General features: G+C 40.4%; 1 protein-coding gene across 3 annotated transcripts in view; it reads left to right on the top strand.

Annotated features, from left to right (window-relative positions):
- MTRF1 (mitochondrial translational release factor 1) overlaps positions 1-22264 on the top strand; it is a 43536-nt gene that overhangs the window by 5701 nt on the left and 15571 nt on the right. For all 3 annotated transcript variants that reach the window (XM_011990259.1, XM_011990260.1, XM_011990261.1), the window contains 4 exons: positions 324-405; positions 602-709; positions 13058-13230; positions 19244-19361. In XM_011990259.1, coding sequence (XP_011845649.1) covers positions 324-405; positions 602-709; positions 13058-13230; positions 19244-19361 — 481 coding nt within the window. The remainder of the gene's footprint in view (positions 1-323; positions 406-601; positions 710-13057; positions 13231-19243; positions 19362-22264) is intronic.

Genomic DNA, 22264 nt, shown 5'->3' with positions numbered 1-22264 from the left:
AACTAATTATAAGAGCCAGAATCTGAAGAAAATTGAATGGAACACCCTGGACTTTGATCTGAACTTCTGCATTCTAGAAAATTAAGATAATCTGATAACAGTGCAGAAAATATACTGACAGGTAACTCCATTGTTAACCTGAATTGATCACCTGTTTTAGGTCTAATTAGTTCTACTTATTATAGCATTTTTGGAATACCCTGTTTGGGATACTGTATGATTTTGCCAATTATTGATGTTTTCAATGTTTTTGGGGCCTTTATTTAAATTCAGTAATAGTATGCCGGGGAATATATACACACAAATGCTGATTTTTATTCCAGCTTTTCCAGAGCCTTCTGCCAAAGGAGAAATATGACAAAAATGATGTTATTTTAGAGGTGACATCTGGAAGAACTACTGGAGGTCAGTAAACTTATTTTATTATTTAAATGATCTAAAAAGTCCTTGAATTTTACCTTATCTGATAACATTAACTTTAAAAGTCCATTAAATGTATTTAAATTTGCAAATAGTTATTCTTTGTGTCTTAAAGGACTTAGTCTTAAGGATGGCTTTCTGAAATTTGTTCTGACTAAATATTTTTCATATTTTCTTTTAGGTGACATCTGCCAACAATTTACCCGAGAAATATTTGACATGTACCAGAATTATTCGTGCTATAAACACTGGCAATTTGAACTTCTGAATTATACACCAGCAGATTATGGTAGGCATACTGAGGAATTTGCCCGTAGCAGATACTGAAAATTATTTTACCTCTGATCTTGATTAGAACCATATTGTCCCATTTTTTTTTTTAAACTTTTGGTGTATATCTACTAAACACTGTGACATAGGCTCATCAATCACAGTGGCTTTCTATTATAGTAGAGTTGTTAGCTGGGAGAAGAGAGTGGAAATGAGGGAAGCGTTTGCTTAGGGAGAAATATGTGAATTAGAGAAAATTCCCCTGAGGAACTTAGATACGTATCTTGCCTCAAAATCATTTTTCTCTGTTATTGAAAGCAAAGATATATTAAGGTTTTTACTTTAAATAGCTTTATTTATAAAATAATATAATAAGTACTACTAATTAGACTAAGTGGCTAATGTGTTTGATTTTTATGAGAATATAGAAAAAGTTAACCATTTGTCTTTATTTTCAAGAAACTTCTGTTCTCTTTTGGCTGATAAAAATTTATACAACGGCTGGACACTATGGCTCATGCCTATAATCCCAGCACTCTGGGAGGCCGAGGTGGGTGGATCACCTGAGGTCAGGAGTTTGAGACCAGCCTGGCCGACATGGTAAAACCTTGTCTCTACTAAAAATACAAAAATTAATTGGGCATGGTGGCATGGGCCTGTAATCCCAACTACTCGGGAGGCTGAGGCAGGAGAATCGCTTGAACCCGGAAGGGGGAGGTTGCAGTGAGCCGAGATCACCCCAGTGCACTCCTGCCTGGGCAACAGAGCGAGACTGTCTCAAAAAATAATAATAATAATAATACAACATAGGCAAACAGTGCAGTTCTTTACCTTTAAATACTCAAGTACATTGATTCAAAACGTGATGATAATTCTCTCATTTGTCCCATTCTTTTAATCCATTTGAAAATTTTCCTCTGCTTGGTTACGCAGTGATACATTGTAGTAGACAGAGGAGTCATCAATAATAAACCACAAACTATCAAAGTAGGGAGAGAAGATTCATGTAAGTTGAACAGTAAAGGGAAATAAGAACCAGCATACAGCCTAAGGAAGTTGTACTTGGTACAGATTTCAGATACAACCAGTGGTCAGGAAAGGGCATTATCCGTGAGCGCAGAGGGAAGAAACAACCGGAGCAGCAGCATGCTGGTGGGAGAGGTCTTGGTGTGTCGGGGAGGGAGTGGGGAGGCCAGTTTACCCATAGCTTGTCAGGGAAGTAATCCCTGAAGTAGGTTTGAGTGGATAGATTTTGAACAGCTTTGACTGATGGGCAGTAGGAAGCTGTTGAAAATTGTATTAATATGATTTGATAAAATATATTTTAAGGAGATTATTTTGACAATAGTGATGGATGGATGGATGGATGGATGCATGCATGGATGCATGGATGGAAAGGCTAGATTTAGTGCAGACTGCAAAAAGGTTATTACAGTAATCCAGATATGACTAAGAGTTAGAATGGGAAGTAGAATTATGTGTCAGAGACCTTCAAAGGATGAATAGGCATAATTTGCTGAGTAAGTAGATGTGAGAGGAACTGTTGCTTATCCAGTATGTCCTGTATGAACAACTTCACATCCTTGTGAAATAGGTATTACTAATCTCATTTTACAGATGAGAATCTAGGCTCAGAGAGTAACTAACTAATCCAGGACCACACAGTAAGTAATGGCAATCTTGGGATTAAATTTTAGTCTGTTTGATCCAGAGCTGCACTACATCCCATGATTCTATTCTGACACAAAGGAGATGAGCCACAGGGAGTCTAATCTTTCTAGCTGAGAAGACTGTGATACTCATTCATGCCGTTGGATGGAATAGAAGTTGGAAGGCAGAAACCATTTGGAAAGAATAATGATGAATGGTTTTTAAATTATTAAGTTTGAGGTTATAGTGAGCATCCACTTAGAAATAGTCAGTAAATAGGCTGGGCACAGTGCCTCACACCTGTAATCCCAGCACTTTGGGAGACTGAGTTCAAGACCAGCCTGACCAACATGGTAAAACCCCGTCTCTACTAAAGATATAAAAATTACCTGTAATCTCAGCTACTCGGGAGGCTGAGGTACGAGAATCATTTGAACCCGGGAGGCGCAGGTTGCAGTGAGTTGAGATTGCACCAGTGCACTCCAACCTGGGCAATAGAGTGAGACTCAGTCTCAAAAAAAAAAAAAGAAAGAAATATTCAGAGTAAATATTAAGTTGAGTAACCAGATCTTTGGTGAGAGAACAGAACTCAGGCAAACTATTTGATACCTGTTAACTCAGAGACAATGTCTGATACTGAGAGAATAAGTGAGGGAGAGTCTGTAGAGAGAGAGCATTCAGGGCAACAAGCTTTGGAGAATGACCACGTTTAGAAGGATAGACCAGTTGGCAAAATAAAAGGAGGATTCAAGATAAGCAGAAAAAGGATGAGGACAGTAAAATATTATGGAAGCAAAAGAGGAGAGAGTTTCAAGGAGAATGTAAGAAGAAACAGCAGCATTGTGAAAAGGAGAGCAGTGGAAAATATCGTGAGTGAACTCTGATAGGTGTATTTTGAATGAGACTTTCAAGAATAAAAGGGAGATGACCTCAATAACAGGAAGAGAGATTCTGTTCCAGGTTTGTAGAGCAGCCTAAACAATGGTTGGGAAAACTTGCCTTTAGATACACTAACTCACTGCCAAAATAAAAATATTTTGAAAAGTTAAAAGCCTCCTTTTTTTAAAAAAAAAGAAACATTACAAATATTTTACTCATATCCCTTTAAAATTAAAGACTAAGGGCTGGGCTTGATTGAGCCCAGGAGGTTTGATTGAGCCCAGGAGGTCGAGGCTGCAGTGAGCCATGATTGTGCCACTGCACTCCAGCCTGGGCAACAGAGCTAGACTCTGTCCCGAAAGAAGTGGGGAGAGGGGATAGTAAATGGAAGCAAACAGTCATGTTCCAGAGTGGCAGTGGGAAAAGAAATGACCTCCTGACCTCGTGATCCACCCACCTCGGCCTGCCAAAGTACTGGGATTACAGGCGTAAGCCACCACGCCCAGCCTAAAAAAATGATTTCTTTATTAGAAGCAGTTAGGGGAAGAAAATGATGTGGATAAAGAAAGGGCAAAAAGCACCTCCCTTATATACATGTTAAATTACATGTGTGTGCACACAGATATATTTTTTTAATGTTTAATTGAAATGGAGAGGAACTCATAGATAACCATAGAGATTCACATAGCACTAAAAGCTAAAGTTGAAAGTTTCATGTACAAATTCATACATTAAGTGACTTTCAAAGTCATATCATTTTATGGCAGTAGGTACAGATAGAGACAATATTTAACCATTTCAGAAATAGTTCAAACTAAATGATCACAAGATAGTCTATGGAAGCAGTGGAAGGTAATGGTTCTAGATATGTAGTGTAGGTCTGACACTATCGATCTGTAAACCTGGTATCTAATGAATTGAAATATTTTCCACATTAAAGGGATTCTATAAAATATATTGCATGATCTCCCCAGCCCTCGATGGATGAATGTTTATAATTATGTTTTGGTATTCTCTACTCACGAGTTGAATTTGGAGAGGGGTGGCTTACTGGAATGTAATTGTGAATTTTATGTGTCCAGATGACTCACGTTTCACCACAACTGTGAGAAACATATTTGTGGGGAGCCCCAGCATCCGTCAGGATCTCTGTGACCACTCTTCTCTCTAGGTCACACCATACAGTGGGGACTTTGGTCACTGAATTGGGAAACCTAAATGTAGTAAGAGTAATTCGATCCCAGGGTGGCAGGGGCCAACTGGTGGTACCCCACTGCCAAATGCCAAGTAGTAGGCGTAATTACCGTGCCAGACAGCAGAGTCAAAATAGCAAGCAGTGACCGGGCGCAGTGGCTCACGCCTGTAATCTCAGCACTTTGGGAGACTGAGATGGGTGGATCACCTGAGGTCAGGAGTTCGAGAGCATCCTGGCCAACATGGCGAAACCTCATCTCTACTAAAACTACAAAAATTAGCCGAGTGTAGCCCGTGGCTGTACCCTCAGCTACTCAGGAGGCTGAGGCAGGAGAATCACTTGAACCCGGGAGGTGGAGGTTGCAGTGAGCCGAGATTGCTCCACTGCAGTCCTGTCTGGGTGACAGAGCAAGACTCCGTCAAAAGAAAAAAAAAAAAAAGCAAGCAGAATAGTCTCACTTTTGCAGACTTACAGCATTGATCATGGTGTTCCTAGAAGTGAAATAGATAGGAAGCCTACTACTTGATCTGTATAAGAGAAAATTTCTAGGTCAAGTAAACAGAAGTCTATCCTGAATCATAAAAACCGAGAATCACAGCTGCTCAACCAGTTTCCAGACTTGAGCCAATTTCCAGACCCAGAATACCTTGAGTGAAGGCGAGTGTGTAGGTCCCCTTGAGGAAAATCCCCAGGATACTGCCAAAACTTTTCCCCAGCCTCCTCAAAGGGGTTTATAGCCTTTTAATACAGTAACTATACTTTGGAGAAAAGAAAGTAATCAGAACTTTTGAGGACTTCTAGTCACTATCTGTAAGCCAACACTAATTCTAGGACATTCAAAAATGTCACTGTGATCTACTAGTCAGGATAGGGGCTTGTGTGGAGGTCAGGTGATCAATGAGTTTTAGGTCATGGCCATCTCACAGTGGGCCCAGGGTGAAAATAACCAATCCTGTGGTTACTTTCCCAGTTCCAGAATGCAAAATTGGAATAGACATACTCAGCAGCTGGTAGAATCCACACACTGGTTCCCTGACCTATGGAGCAAAGGCTATTATGGTGGGAAAGACCAAGTGGAAGCCACCAGAACGGCCTCTAGGAAAATAGCAAACTAAAAGCAATACTGCAGTTCTGGAGGGATCATGGAGATTGGTGCTGCCACCAAGGACCTGAAAAATGCAGGGGTGGTAATTCCCCTCACATCCCCATTTAGCTCCCCTATTTGGCCTGTACAGAAGACAGGTGGATCCTGGAGAAATGATGGATTATTGAAAGCTTAAACAGGCAGTGAATCCAACGGCAGCTGCTATACCAGATGTGGTTTCATCACTTGAGCAAATTAACATATTCCCTGGTACCTGGTATACAGCTGTTGATGTGGCAAATGCCTTTTTCTCCATCCCTGTCAGTAAAAGCCACCAGAAGCAGTTTGTTTTCATCCGGCAAGGCCACAATACACCTTCATTGTCCTCCTTTAGGGTATATCAGCTCTCTAGCCCTGTGTCACAGTTTATCTCATAGGGAGCTTGACAGCCTTTTTCTTCCACAAGATTTCACACTGATCCAGGAAAGCCAATGGCATAGTTCCAGTTACGACTGATACCTCTCGACAGCTAAATGTCAACACTGTACTAAATGTTCTGCATGTATTTATCTCGGTTATGCCTCACAAAAACCCTTGGAGAATAAAATTTCAAGGCTATGTTGTATGCCTGCATATGCCTTGAAGCACTACTCATATACTCTTCAGTGTGAATGTTTCCCCCTTCAGGTGTGCAGTGCTGTAGCACTACTTATATACTATTATTATTTACACATAAGGAAACCAAAGCCTGGAACTAACTTGCCTATGGGCAGACAGCTAGGAAGAAGAGAAGCTTGAATTTTGAACTCAGGTAGCCTAAGACTGGCTGTTTCAATCTATACCAAATAAGTCACAGTCTTCTCTTATAATATTCAAGTCTTTGCACATGACATGAAGTAAAGGGGATGGAGGAGTAATTTTATTAAAGTACAGTGTGAATGTGAGATGGGGAATTTAAATTTGTTGTGGCGTCACTCTGTTTTAGTTCCTGGATAATCTTTCATTGTATGTCCATCCTACCACGCTGAATATGAATGTTAAACGATTTGATTTTTCATATCATCTGTCCCCTAAATGCATGTCAGCTTCTTTATTTGGTATGAAGATTATTATCCAGTAATATATTTTATTGCTGGAGGAAGATCAGCTATGATGGACTTATTAAGAGACAGTATGCCAGTCTCTTATAAGACACCTTCCTAAGGCATTTTCAAGGGTAATCTAAAACTATACTCAATTTTTGTCTAACATGCTGACTTTAGAAACCAAATGGGTTAGGGTTACTATATCTTCATTAGAAATGCATTAGGAAGATGGCAACTGCAGTAGCAGCATAGTTTTCAGTCTCTCTGAATCCTCATGCAAAAACACATATAGCAACTAGATAGCAAGACCAGAAACCCATGGAGAGCATTGACAGCATTCAGTTGCAGGGTATACCCACAAAACCCTAAAACAAACCACCAGTTGCCATAGAACCTGCATGGTCTAAGCATCTGTGCAGAAGGAAGAAGGAAGCAATGGGGTGGCATCTGCCAGATCTGAAAACTGGAGAACCCCCTCATAACTCATGGTTATTCTCTGGAATTTGGGAGCCAGTTATGAACATGAGCTGGAGCTGGGAGGAGTTTTACGCTCTCCAATAATGAGTGAGGGTTCAGGCTTTAGGTAAGGAGATTGAAAGAGGCCAGAGCAGTGTAGCCCCCATGACCTCTCAAAACAGATCCACTAGGGTGCCTTTCCAAAACAGGCCCCCACACTGAGGAAGGACTGCTGGGAGGAGACTCAAAGTTGAGCAGGACAGGGATAAAGAGGGAGGAAGGGAAAAGAAGATCTAATCCAACGTCAGGGAGAACAGCCAGGAAGTCCCAGAAAGCAGGCTGCTGTTTACTTGAACATTACACAAAGTCACAGAAGAGAGAGCTCTGTGAAGTTAGAAGAGCCTTCCTGGACTCATTCTAAAACGTATGGAGAAGTAATCTCACATAAAAATAAATCTCACATAAAAATAAACCGTAGAAAAGTATTAAGGTCAAGTTCCATACAAAGTTTTATGAGAAACAAGAGAATAAGGAGTAGAATAATATCCCTACAGACAATGAAAGCACATTAGAAAGACATGACTACAAAATAGGTCAAAACTATAATCTACTATTTCAAAATAAGTTAAGAGGCTGAGCACGGTGGCTCACACCTATATTCCCCAGCAGTTTGGGAGGCCAAGGTGGGAGGATTGCTTGAGCCCAGGAGTTTGAGACGAGCCTGGGTCCCACATGGTGAGATCTTGTCTCTACAAAAAATTTTAAAAATTAGCTGAGCATGGTGGCACACGTCTGTAGTCCCAGCTGCTCCAGTGGCTGAGGTGGGATGGCTTGAGCCCAGGAGGTCAACACTGAAGTGAGCTGAGATTGTGCCACTGCACTGCAGCCCAGACAACAGAGTGAGACCATGTCTTCAAAAAAAAAACCAAACAATATGAAGTGTCAAAGAATCTGGCAAATCAGGAGTAGAAATGACAGACTCAGGAAATAATTAGAAAGCAAATAAAAATCATTTTAGATATGAATAAATCAGAAGCAACATTTGAGCAGATAAACAGAACATTTAATGCCTTAAGAAAATAGTAGTCAAAAAGGAAAATTTTTTTTGAAATCAAGAAGAAATGAAGACAAATAATAAAGGAGTGAAGAAAAATGACAAATACTGTTGACAGGCAAAAAGATTGATTAGATGATAAAAGAGCAGATACTATATTAGTTATTTATTGCTGTGTAACAAATTACCCAAAGCTTAGCAACTTCAAGGCAACAAACATTTTTTATCTCACAATTTATGCGGGTCAGGAATCAGCTGCTTTTTTGAGTGGCACAGGGTCTCTCATGAGGTTGCTGCTGAGCTGTTGGGTGGGGTTCTTGTCATCTCAACACAAGACTGGGGCTTCAGGGCCTGCTTCTAAGCTCACTCGCGTGGTTGTAAGCAGATACCAGCTTTTCACCACGAGGGCCTCTCCACGGGGCTATTTCCAACTTAGCAACCTGTTTCTCCTAAGTGAGTGATGCAAGATGGAGGCCCTGGTTCTTCATAATCTAACCTCAGAAGGTGACTTAGTATCACCTCTGCCATACCATATGCTGTTGATCATACAGACCAGCTGGGAGGGAACTGTAAGGGTATGAATACCAGCAGGCAGGGATCCTGGGGGGCCACCCTTGAGGCTGCCTATGATGAATACATCTATTTCCAGAGAACTCTTCTGAAATAGAAATAAAAGATTTGAGGCCGGGCGCGGTGGCTCAAGCCTGTAATCCCAGCACTTTGGGAGGCCAAGACGGGCGGATCACGAGGTCAGGAGATCGAGACCATCCTGGCTAACATGGTGAAACCCCGTCTCTACTAAAAAATACAAAAAACTAGCCGGGCGAGGTGGCGGGCGCCTGTAGTCCCAGCTACTCGGGAGGCTGAGGCAGGAGAATGGCGCAAACCCGGGAGGCGAAGCTTGCAGTGAGCCGAGATCGCGCCACTGCACTCCAGCCTGGGCGACAGAGCGAGACTCCGTGTCTCAAAAAAAAAAAAAAAGAAAAGAAAAGATTTGAAACCATGTGCACATCTGAAAATATCCAGCTAGAACAACCAACACTAAGCCATCGGCTAATAAAATGTTTGGACTTACAAAAAAGGGAAAAGATCCATTAGACATGTAGGAACAAAGACCCTGAGACTTATAAGGGAAGGATTAGATTTCCTTCAGACTTTTCAGTAACAGCACTTTGTGCCAGAGAGAGATAGAGTTCACTGAAAGAAAGAAAGAAAGTTGAGTTAAGGATTTTATAATCAGCACAACTGACTTATAAATGTGAAGGGAGCAAATTGTTCTCATTATGCAAGAATTCAGGAAATACTCTTCCCATGGTCCCTTTTTGTGGAATCTACTAGAAACAAGCTTCAGACAACTAAAATGAGAGACAGCAAAATATGGAGTGGGGGTGAGCATGAAATATTCAGTTAGATGAAGAACTGGGACTAATTGAGGGCTAAGGAGAATGAATTTGTTACATAAGGACTGTATGATCTGACAGTGTAGATATAGTACAATCATTTGAAAAATGGGAGGCAAATGGCAAGAGCATATGCAAAAAAGTTTTAATGTTTGTAGTAATTGTATTAGTAGAACTAGTATTAGTATTCTGAGACTGTTAGGTGTGTAGCATAATATAAAAACAGATGAGTAATTGTGGGATATTTTAATTCTAATGCCCTCTCTTTAAGAACCAAGATTCTTGGTATGGGAAGAAACACAATAAAAGTGTCATAGAAAAGAGGTTAAATTTAACTTGGAAGTGTCAGTTGTAAAAACTGAAAGGTCTGAGATTTTACCCTACTTGCACGCTGACAAGTTAGCCTGCGGCTGTTTCATGGGTCAGCGGTGAAGGACAGTTTATTATTCAGGGTTACTGCAATAGCCAGAGTATCAGCATTTTTGTGCCAGTTCCCTGAGCCCAGAGTCCCACAGGGCAACAACGAAGAAGACCAGATGATACCTGCCCACACGGTAGGTTGCATTATAGGAGAAGAGCACTGAACTTAAGGAAATTGAGTCTTTTTTTTTTTTTTTTTTTTTTTGAGGCAGGGTCTCACACTGTCTCCCAGGCTGGAGGGCAGTGGCACCATCACAGCTCGCTGCAGCCTCAACTGGACTCAAGCCATCTTCCCACGTCAGCCTCCCATGTAGCTGGGACTACAGGCACGTGCCACCACACCTGGCTAAGTTTTTTATTTTTATTTTTCTTTAATTGTATTTATTTATTTATTTTGAGATGGAGTCTCGCTCTGTCACCCAGTCTGGAATGCAGTGGCACAATCTCGGCTCACTGCAACCTCCGCCTCTCAGGTTCAAGCGATTCTTCTGCCTCAGCATCCCGAGTAGCTGGGACTACAGGCGCACGCCACCACGCCCAGCTAATTATTGTATTTTTAGTAGAGACGGGGTTTCATCCTATTGGTCAGGCTGGTCTTGAACTCCTGACTTCGTGATCCGCCTGTCTTGGCCTCCCAAAGTGCTGGGACTACAGGCGTGAACCACAGCGCCGGCCATAATTTTTGTATTTATTGTAGAGATGAAGTTTGACCGTGTTGCCCAGGATGGTCTTGAACTCCTGGGCTCCTGCTGTCTGCCCACCTCAGCTTTGCAAAGTGCCAGGATTACAGGCATGAACCACTGCGCCCAGCCATTTTTTTAATGGGCAGTAGGCATGCCTGCACATTGCTCTAGAAAGAGACACTATCTCTGTCTTCCAAGGCTGTGGAAACCTATCCTTTGCTCAGGAGGAACACATTATTTCCAAGGCTGTTCACTGCACAAACCACCTTTAAAAGATATTTTAGAGCGAAATAGCCAGCAATGCTTCATTTGTAAGATGTGCAGGAACACGAGAGACCCATGGAAAATTGTGTCTCAACATCACATGAACTCATGAGGTTATTTCCTATCTCCGGCCACTGAAAAGGCTTAGAAATAATAACCACATCCAGTGATAGTGGACAACCCTAGCCTGGTTCTCTCGAACCAGGACTTCTTGGAGACATGGCTGATTCCAGGTCTAGGGCAAAAAGTGTTCAAGATAATCCTGGAATATCTTGTTATGCCATACAAATGCGGCATGTCCCATATAAATGAGGCATGTCAAAAGAATTCAGAAGTCAATTTGAAGAGGCTCTATGGGCCAAAGATGGGACTAGTTGAGCTTTAATAATAACTGTACTTGGTTTAAACATGCTAGATGTGTTTCAATCCTTGAGTTCATAATGATAATTTAAACTTTTAATTGGTCATCTTCAGAGGATTAAAATGAACCAGTTCAGTGTATTACAAAAAAAAAAAAAAGGTTGGTATATTGGTAGAACTGGTAAAAGGGACAGAATCAAACATTTATCTTTCTTTTCCTATGTAATTGTATCACTAGGTAATCAAATGGTAGACAAGGAGAAGTGTCTCTTTATTAGTGTATTTTAACTAGTAAGTGAGAAAGAAATGATAGAATTAGACTCTCACCATTCAGTGTCAAAGGCTGTCAAGACTGTAAAAAGAGAGACATCCAGACACCGTACACCTCCTGTAGTCTTGCCAAGGGGCTCAAACTGAGGTCTGATCCAGTGTCTGCACCCAGCTGTCTAATTGCTGCCAGTATAGAGGGCAGCAGAACAGGGTGACTTGCACCAAGAATATGCAATCCACAAAAACAGACTGCTGGAAATTCTACAGGTCAGCAGCCCACGTTCAACAGATCATTTGTAGGAAATGAAAGCAATGGATGATAAGCATGTGGACTAACAGACTAAAAAGATACATCAAACATTTTTAAATGGGCAGGACTAAACTGTAGTGCCTAGGGCTACACGTTTAGGTAATGAAATTATGGTAAAGAAAGGAATAAAAGTCAGGATAATGATTACTCATAGGGAAGAGAGAGGATTATGACTGAAAATGGCATTTGGGAGGGCTTATGGAGTGACTAGCACAGTTCTTTTTCTTGACCCGAGTGGTGGACATTAAGCCATATATTTGATTTGTGTGTTTTTCTGTCTTCATATATTATTGTATCATAAAAAAGATTTTGAAAAAATCATTAGATAGGAACAAGTGGCCGGGCATGGTGGCTCACGCCTGTAATCCCAGCACTTTGGGACCCTGACGCGGGCAGATCATGAGGTCAGGAGTTCAAGACCAAACTGGCCAACATAGTGAAACCCCATCTCTACTAAAAATATGAGAAATTAGCCGGGCCTGGTGGCGGGTGCCTGTAATCCTAGCCACTGAAGAGACTGAGGCAGGAGAATCGTTTGAGCACACAAGGCAGAGGTTGCAGCGAGCCAAGATCGAGCCATTGCACACCAATCCCGGCGACAGTGCAAGACTCTGTCTCAAAAAAAAAAAAAAACAAAAAAAAACAAGCTAGCCTAGGTGTTAAGATTCTTTTGTGATACTCTTCCCACTCCACAGATAAGCCAGAGCTGACTTTCAATACATTCTTGAAAACTTGGGAGGATCTGTGGAGTTATTCAACATTATGAAATTATTCTACTATTGAGCATTTTTTTATATATGATACCATATTAGCCTAAGAATACACAGGGTAGTTAAATGCAGAAAACATCCCAGTATTATTTTTTGTTCAAATAGTATTTTTCCCTTATTATAAAAAGAAAACTTGTTCATTATAAAAAATTTGGAAATAAGAAAATATATTCTTCTATTCCCCAGACATAACCAAATAATATTTTGGTATGTTTCCTATGGTTGCATCACTAGCTCCTATAATTAATTAATTAAATTTTGGTATGTTTCCTTTTATATTTTAATACATTTACATTGGGAAACTGTAGTTTTGTTTATACTTTATGTCTTCTTTTCTTCTTCTTCTTCAGAGGCCCTTGTTCTCCCATGCTTTATGTTCTCATCTCAGGCTCTGTACTCACATTCAGGCCTTCGATTAACGACATTTAGGATCCTGATCTGTTTCAAAGGAGAATTCATTACTATTTCTGGACTGTTGTTCCCCTAGGTGGACTACATCATGCCGCCGCCCGAATTTCTGGTGACAGTGTCTATAAGCATTTGAAGTATGAGGGTGGGATTCACCGAGTTCAGCGTATCCCCGAGGTGGGCCTGTCCTCAAGGATGCAGCGCATTCACACAGGAACGATGTCGGTTATTGTCCTTCCTCAACCAGATGAGGTAACCTCAGCAGGAGGCATGGGAAACTCACTCCATGTCAGCGGGTATTGTGCTGGGAAGCCTTAGTTTCTCGGAAAATCTGTCCTCTTTTTTTTTTTTTTTTTGAGACGGAGCCTCACTCTGTCACCCAGGTTGGAGTGCAGTGGTGCAATCTTAGCTCATTGCAACCTCCACCTCCCTTGTTCAAGCAATTCTCCTGCCTCAGCCTCCCGAGTAGCTGGGATTACATGCACATGCCACCACGCCTGGCTAATTTTTTTTGTATTTTTAGTAGAGATAGGGTTTCACCATGTTGGCCAGACTGGTCTTGAACTCCTGACCTTGGGCAATCCGCCTGTCTTGGCCTCCCAAAGTGGTGGGATTACAGGTGTGAGCCACCGCTCCCAGCCGGAAATCTGTTCTTTTCATGGCTACAGATTGGACTTGATAGTCTCTAATGAGAAATCTTTAATTCTCCCCCAGGCAAAGCTGCCCCTCTTATCACTGACCAAGATGTTTTGTTTGCTTTTAAATAGAAGTCACTAATTTTCAAAAACTGTTCGTTTAATGTTGCTGCCTAAATTTTATCTTAAGAAAGAAAATGAATTCCAGAGATAATATTTCAGGGTCAGTGGTATAATATCAGTATGGGGACCATATATCTATCTTTTTAGTTGAATACAGCCATCTGCTCTATATTTTTCTTTTCCCTAACCTTTTTTTTTTAAACATATAGAAAATTGAAAGGATACCATAATGAAATGTTATAACCTTCACCTGAGGTTAGTTGTTTACATTTTCTCACATTTGCTTGATTCCTATGTATATGTATATACATTTACTTAAATGAACTGTAAAGGATACAGCAGACACCATGAGACCTTACCTTCCAAATCTTTCACATACATCTCCTAGGCATTCTCCTATATAAGCACACTACCATTACCTAGGAAAACTAAGCATAATTGTGTAATATCGAATATCTAGTACATTTAACAGTTTCCCTAATCAGCCCCCAATTTTTTTATAGCTGTTTATCTATTTTTGGAGGCAAGGTCTCACTGTGTTGGTCAGGCTGAACTTGAACTCCTGGGTTCAAGGTGATCCTCCTGCCTTAACCTCCTGAGTAGCTAGGACTACAGGTGTGCCACTGTACCTGGGTATAGTGATTTTTTTTTTTTTTTAACCAGGATCCTGTCAAGTTTCACATGTTGCAATTAGTTGCTATATTTCTTTAAGTTTGGAACAGTCTCCCAACTTTTTATTATTATTATTTTTTAATGATAATGACTTTTTGAAAAGTCTAGACCATTTGTCTTGAATGTCCCACATTCTGGATTCCTCTGACTGTTCCTCGTGGTACTGTTTAACTTGTTCCTTTATCCTCTGTATTATGTTGAAAGTTGTATCTACATATTCCATTCCGTGCAGGTTACACATTTTGAGTGAGAATACTTCATAAGTGTAGTTATAGGCATGTTGCCTCTTATCAGAGGACACATAATGCTAGATTGTCTCACTTTTAGTGTGCTTTAGTTTTAGTAGTTAGTGAAGATGGTGACCACAGAAATATCTCCGTTGTAAAAGTGTATTTCTCCCTTTGCAATTACTAAGTAATTTCTAGGGTACTTATATCCTGTTCCCAACTACCTTTCATCCATAGTTTTAACATCCATTGGTGATCCTTGCCTGAATCAGTTCTTTACTTTGGGGTTGCAAGATGGTGATTTTCTAATTCCGTCATTCCTTCCACATTTATTAACTGGCATTCTTCTGTAAAGAACTTTCCTCCCTACTACCTTCTCACCTTCTAGCCCACACTTTCTTGTGTTCTTTTTCTAGTGTATGATTTCATTATAAACTCATATATCAAGTTTCACATATTAACCTCATTATAGACTCATGGATGCATGTTTTAATTCACTTAAAACATGTTCAAATAGTCCCAGATTTGGTCTATAGTAGCCTTTTAGGGTACCCCTTTTGTCCTTTTGAAATGATACCATCATTTGAGTGCATCTATGCTTTTGGACAGACTTAGATTCCCAGGCCCATTTTGTACTATCCTGCCTCAGACTTAAGTCAGCCTGGTTCATTTTAGTGGGGAATGTATCCAGAAATCAAGATCTAGATAGTAGGTCTATTCATTATCGTTAGTGTTGTTACTTCTAGACTCCTTCAGTGGATATAGCCAGGAAATACATGTTTTGAAATAAGTTTCATATTATTACTACCAATTCAAATTTAACATTACAGAAATTTTTGTCACCCCTCAACTTCTTGCATTTTGTATTTACATCTCTCCATTATACAAAAAATCTTGTTTCATAATCATTTTAATATGTTTATTTGGTTTATTATATACTATATATAAAATAGTTTCAAAATTACAATATCAACATTACTAATAGTAAACTACTGAGTAAGTTTAAGATTTTTTCCCTTAGAATATATTCTACCAAGAATGTATAGTCAGGCTGGGTGTGGTGGCTCACGCCTGTAATCCCAGCACTTTGGGAGGCCGAGGCAGACAGGATCATTTGAGGTCAGGAGTTCGAGACCAGCCTGGCCAACATGGTGAAACCCTGTCTCTACTAAAAATACAAAAAAATTAGCCAGGCGTGGTGCCACGTGCCTGTAGTCCCAGCTACTCAGGAGGCTGAGGCAGGAGAATTGCTTGAGCCCATGAGGCGGAGATTGCAATGAGCTGAGATCAAGCCATTGTGCTCCAGCCTGAGCGACAGAGTGAGACTCTGTTTCGAAAAATAAAGAATGCATAGTCAGAGCACTATGCTCAGAGACCATCTGAAATAAGTTTTTTCTGTGTGGTTATGTTATTATGATAAATATTTTGGTTCATTTATTTCTGTTTTTATTTAATTTTAGGCTTTGATTTTTCTTTTCTCTTTTACTTAATTTTATTTTCATATATTAAACATTTACATGGTTAAAAAATCAAAACCATAGAGTTGTCTTGCTTCCATCCTCATTTCTTCTGCCCCATTCCCACTTACCCTGTTTTTTTTTTTTTTTTTTTTTTTTGAGACAGTTTCTCACTCGGTCACCCAGGCTAGAGTGCAGTGGCCCTATCTTGGCTTACTGCAACCTCTACCTCCCAGGCTCAAGTGATTTTCCCACCTTAGCCTTTTGAGTAGCTGGGACTATACAGGTGTGTGCCACAATGCCCGGCTAATTTTTATATTTTTTGTAGAGACAAGGTTTTGCCATGTTGCTCAGGCTGGTCTTGAACCTCCTGAGTTCAAGTGATCTGCTCGCCTTGGCCTCCCACAGTGCTGAGATTACAGGCGTGAGCCACAGTGCTGAGTCCTGTTTTCATATTCTTGAAAATTAAACTAATTTAGTAGCATCTCACTATTCTAAAAGTACAAGGTTATGTTCTCTTAACTGACATTTAAAATGCTTTATCTGCCCTAAGTCACCATTTCTGTATCCAGAGTTTCCCAAAAGTCATTAGATCATTTCTGTAACATTTGGGAGAATGTGGCATATGATATCCACACATTTTCTATGTAACTACTTAATATACTATAGCCACATGAAATGGTGAGTCACTCTTATCTCTTCAGTACTTATTGAAGTCTTAAGGCAGCCAACTCTAACATATATTAACAAAAGCCGTATAATCTTTTTCTTCACTATGTTGCAGTCACTTGAGAGGAAACATACAAAAGAACAATCAGCTGAACAGTATCTTAGATTCCAGCCTTGACCCAGTTACTAGTTACTTTTCAAAGAGAAAAGTCACACTTGCTTTGTCATTCATCATAATAAATGATGAATGTGGAACAAAATGTTAGCTCTCCCCTTAAAAATAGCATATTTGTTGTAGGCTGGGTGCAGTGGCTCATGCCTGTAATCCAGCACTTTAGGAGACCAAGGTGGGTGGATCATGAGATCAGAAGTTCGAGACCAGCCTGGCCAACATGGTGAAATCCCATCTCTACTAAAAATACAAAAAATAGCTGGTAGTGATGGCACACGCCTATAATCCCAGCTACTCGGGAGGCTGAGGCAGGAGAATCTCTTGAACCTGGGAGTCAGAGGTTGCAGTGAATTCTGAGATCATGCCACTGCACTCCAGCCTGGGCAACAAAGCAAGACTGTCTCAAAAAAAACAAAAAACAAAACAAAACATATTTGTTAACTATTTGTGTGTGTGTGTGTGTGTGTGTGTGTGTGTATAAGTTTCCAAAGGCTACTGTAACAAATTACCACAAACTTAGTGGCTTCGAATAGCAGTAACTTCTTATTTCACAGTTCTAGCAGCCAGAAGTCCAAAATCAAGGTGTCAGCAGAGTCACGCCTCTCTGAAGGCTCTGGGGAGAATCCTCCCTTGCATCTTCCAGCTTCTGGTTGCTCCAGGTGTTCCTTGGCTTGAAACTATACCACTCTTCAAATTCACATGGTCTTCTCCTTTACTGTCTCCTCTAGTTGTTTCTTATAGGGACACTTGTCATTGGATTTAGGGCCTATCCTGATAATCCAGGATAATCTCATCTTAACTCAATTACCTCTGCAAAGAACCTTTTTCCGAATAAGGGTCCATGAATTAGAACATGAACATATCTTTTTGGGAGCCACCTTTCAATCCACTAATAAACACACACATACACCAATGAAGTTGATTTTCATTATTCCCAGTAGTTATGTTCTGTAAAGTTGCAGCAAACACTAATTTAGTAGATATTGAACTACTTGGGAGTAATGGTTCAGTATTTGTTAAATCAGTGTTAGGAACAATGGTTCAATATTAACTAAATCTAGCTGAGCATGGTGGCACACACCTGTGGTCCCAGCTACTCAGGAGGTTGAGGCAGGAAAATTGCTTAAGTCTGGGAGTTGGAGGTTTTAGTGAGCTATGATTGCACCATTGCACTCCAGCCCAGGCAACAGAGTGAGACCCTCTCTCAAAAAAAAAAAAAAAAAAATTAGCTAAATCCATAAACACACACATATACACACACACATACTGAGCTCACATAGATTATAATCTTAAATTCTAAAAATAACCCATCCTGGTAGATTCTCTATACTTTACAATAAAGAAAACGAGGCCTAAGAGTGTCGAGTGACTTGCCTGATGCTGCTCCACTAACAGGTGCTAGAGTTCATATTCAAACCCAGTCCAACTGGCCCCAGAGCCAGAGCACTGCTCTGCTCTGCCCCCTACACCTGCATTCTCTGGTCATCTCTGTAGGAGAGCTGCCACAAGAAGGCAGTGTTACCTTGTCCTACTTCAGCTGGCAATGGGCAAGTGTGGAGCAACTCATATTTTTCACTGCCCTATGCATGTCTGCAAATGACTGTGGAAGTGCCTTAGGTGTTGATTCAAGGATACAAATAAATTTTAGTGAGTAGGAAAATTTGCAAATAGACATTCTAACAATAATGAGAATCAACAATATATAGTATATATGTGTGTATTTTATATATTTTTGGGGGTTTCTTACATGTAACTTTGGGATGATGAATGATGAAACTTTTGATAGATTGAAAACTCAGTGATCTCATAACATCCTAAATCAGTGCTTAAAAATGGAATCCCTGGGCCAGGTGTGGTGGCTCATGTCTGTAACCTCAGCATTCAGGAAGTCCAAGGTGGGAGGATCACTTGAGGCCAGGAGTTCAAGACCAGCCTGGGCAAATTAGCAAGACCCCATCTGTACAAGAAATTTTTTAAATTAACATGGCATGGTGGTGCGCACCTGTAGTCCTAGCTACTCAGGATGCTGAGGCAGGAAGATTACTTAAGCCCAGGAGTTTGAGGTTACGGTGGGTTATGATTGTGCAACTATACTCCAGCCTAGGCAACAGAGAGCGATCCTGTCTCAAACAAACAAAAAATAGCATCCTATTGGAATGGGCAGTTTATTGCTCTTTCTTTGGCATAAGTTACTTCTCTTAGTCTAAAGGCTATAACTTAAAACAGTACAGTTTATTTGAAAAATCTTGGAATCGATTTCATATTAAAGTATTCACAGAGTGTAGAATTATGCCATCCCTTCTGTTCTAGGTGGATGTGAAATTGGACCCCAAGGATTTGCGAATAGATACATTTCGAGCCAAAGGAGCAGGAGGGCAGCATGTTAACACAACTGATAGTGCTGTCAGACTTGTCCACATCCCCACAGGTAAGCAAGCCCCTTGGCTTTGTACTTTTAACCATTTTTCCATCTTACTCAGCATTTGGAAGGAAATAATCCTATGTGAGTGTCTGGTTCCTTGCACAGCTCTTTAAAAATGTCACTGGGGTTGTGGATAAGGATGGCTATTGTGTTCATGTTCCCCTTCTGTTTGGAACGATTCCTTTCTGAAAAGATGCGGACAGTGAGCAGACCTGTTCAGGGAAGCTTCCCAGGTATGCTGGACAGGAGCGAGCAACCAGAAGTGCCCCAGCCTAAATACAAATGAAACACAGAAGCAGCCTTGGACAGGCCACCGCCGTGGATCTTCTGTCACCTTGTAGCATGATGGCTAACTCCATTAGGCTTTGCTGCACTAATGCTTTTATTTTGAATATTGGTAATTTTGGTATACTCTGAGGTAGTTTTGCGGTCTGTAATGTGATTTTAAATATTCCTACCATTTTTCAAATTAAAAATTTTTAACTTAATTTTTTAAAATTAATTTTTACATTTCATGTATATGGTTTTAAAAGTCTAATGGCAAAGTCCTATAACAAAAAAACCAACAGCTGTCTGAACTTGTTCCCACCCTCTTCCTACTTCCTCTACCCTCAGTTCCCATTTCCTAAAGATAACCACTTTAAATTCTTTTAGCTCACTTCTCTAGCTGCAAAAAACAAATAAGCCTCTTTTAGCTATTTCTTCTGGTAATTACCTCAGTATTCCTAAATAATAGGCAAATAGTGCTCTTCTGACCAACTATAAAGGTTATATATTTACGTCTTAATGTTGTAGATGAGAATTTTGCCCTTCCTGTATACTTTTTCCTCTTCCAAATATTTGTCTTTTGGCAAAATTAATTTTCACTGTGTTCATATAATGAACAGATAGTGTTTGACGCTGAGCCCATTAGTATACAGTCCTGTGATTTCATTTCCTAGAGTTAATAATTACCTCATTGATTTTTCATTTGCCTACTTTTCTTTGACTCTGAGTCTGCCTGCATCTTCCAAAAGCTGTGTAAAATGAAGTCACTCCAGTGCTCTCTGGAGACCCCCTGACAGAGCACTCCATCATCTTGCTCCAGCGTGGACAAGCTGCTCCCCAGGGCATTGCACAGGGGTTGTCCTGGTCATCAGCAGTTGGGGAGTTCCTTTCACCTCTATTCTGTGTTGGATCCTCCCATTTCTTGGGTTCCATAGTGTCTTTTTCTCTTTGTTACTCTGTCATTTTAACAAAGCTCATCTTTAAGGGGTTTCCTGAGGAAAGATTTGTGACCTGTAAATATTTCAGGCTTTGGAGATCTGAAAATAGCTTTATTCTAACTTTACACTTCATCAATCATTTCTTGGAAATAACTTCCCCTTAGAGCATTGAAAGTCTTTCTCATTTCTTGTATTTGTTGCTTTCAGTTTAGAGACTCATGCCTTTCAGCTCTGAAATACTTTCTTCAATTATTTATTGTATAACATTCTCTTTATTCTTCCTGGGATTTCTGTTAGTTAGATGTTAGACCTCTTGAATTTTTTTCCCCTCATATTGTTTGTCACTTTGTTTTTTAGTTATTTTTCCTACCCTTTTTCTGATTTTAAAAAATATATTTTTTTTAACTTTTGGGAGCTTTCTTGTTCTCAGAATTGTTTTCTCATAGCATCCTTTTCTTATTTTGTTGATACTTATTTCTTTTTTTTATTGCTCAAGGATATTACTTTTAGTTTCCCTGATGTTCCCTTCTGCTTTCTGCAGTGTCTGTGTTTCTTCTGAGTTTATTTTTGTTTCATGCTTGCTTTACTTTTCTTTTTTTCTTTTTGAGACAAGGCCTTGGCCTGTTGCCCAGGCTGGAGTACAGTGGTGTGATCACAGCTCACTGCAGCTGTGACTTTCCCAGGCTCAGGTGACCCTCCCACGTCAGCACCACTCCCCCGCCCCCTGTTCCTGGTAGCTGGAACTACAGGCACTTGCCTGCCTAACTCTTTCTTTTTTTTTTTTTTTTTTTTTTTTGGTAGACACTGGGTTTCTCCACATTTCCCAAGCTGGTCTCCAACTCCTCGGCTCAAGTGATCTGCCTGCCTCAGCCTCCCAAAGTGTTGAGATAACAGACATGAGCCACTACACTCGGCCCATTCTTACTTTCATGTTGGAAATTTCTAGGAATTCTTGTCTGTCTGTACATATTTAAGAGTCAGGTTCTAAAGCTCTGAGTGCACTTATCCACATACCCACTAGTGAGTTCCACGGTAGATCAGTTAGAGCGTTAATCAGCTTTTTTATTAGGGACCTTTTCTCTTGCGAGTTTGTTTTCTCCTGAGAAGGATCTTCCAGGATACAGCTGAGAGTAAGGTCAAGGTCTCACCGTTCAATAGCAGTCGTTTACTTAATCCTCTGGTCTTCCGGCCCATGTTCACACTTGCCCTCCCTTGTAACTAGTCCCAGGTCTAGAATTTTCCTGATTTAATTATCCAGAAATATACCTCCTGCCTTCTGCAGATTGAGGAAGGAGACTTGAGGATCTATTTGTTATTATAGGCTTTCTGTATTTAGCCCTAGCTCCTCAAGCCTGACTTTTAAATACCTGGTGTCTCTATTTCTGAGCCTTTCTGGCACTTAGCAGGGCAAATTGGCCAGTTTCTGGTCAGCATGTCCCTCTACAGGGAATTAAGTGTCACCTTCCTTCCAGCTGCTAAGTCATTTACCATTCTTCCGTCCACTTTTTGTCTTTAATAGATCATGTTTGGGGATTATATACTTTTATTTCAGATGGAGTTTGTGTTTCTGTGTCTTGTTCTTGTTGTAGTGTGATTTAAAAAAAGGGGGTGGGTGTGCCGGGCGCGGTGGCTCAAGCCTGTAATCCCAGCACTTTGGGAGGCCGAGGCGGGTGGATCACGAGGTCAGGAGATTGAGACCATCCT

This window comes from Mandrillus leucophaeus, unplaced genomic scaffold, assembly GCF_000951045.1.
Source record: "Mandrillus leucophaeus isolate KB7577 unplaced genomic scaffold, Mleu.le_1.0 Scaffold375, whole genome shotgun sequence".
Classification (NCBI taxonomy): domain Eukaryota; kingdom Metazoa; phylum Chordata; class Mammalia; order Primates; family Cercopithecidae; genus Mandrillus; species Mandrillus leucophaeus.
Note: the sequence above shows the minus strand (reverse complement) of the source record. Positions and strands in the feature narration are given on the sequence as shown.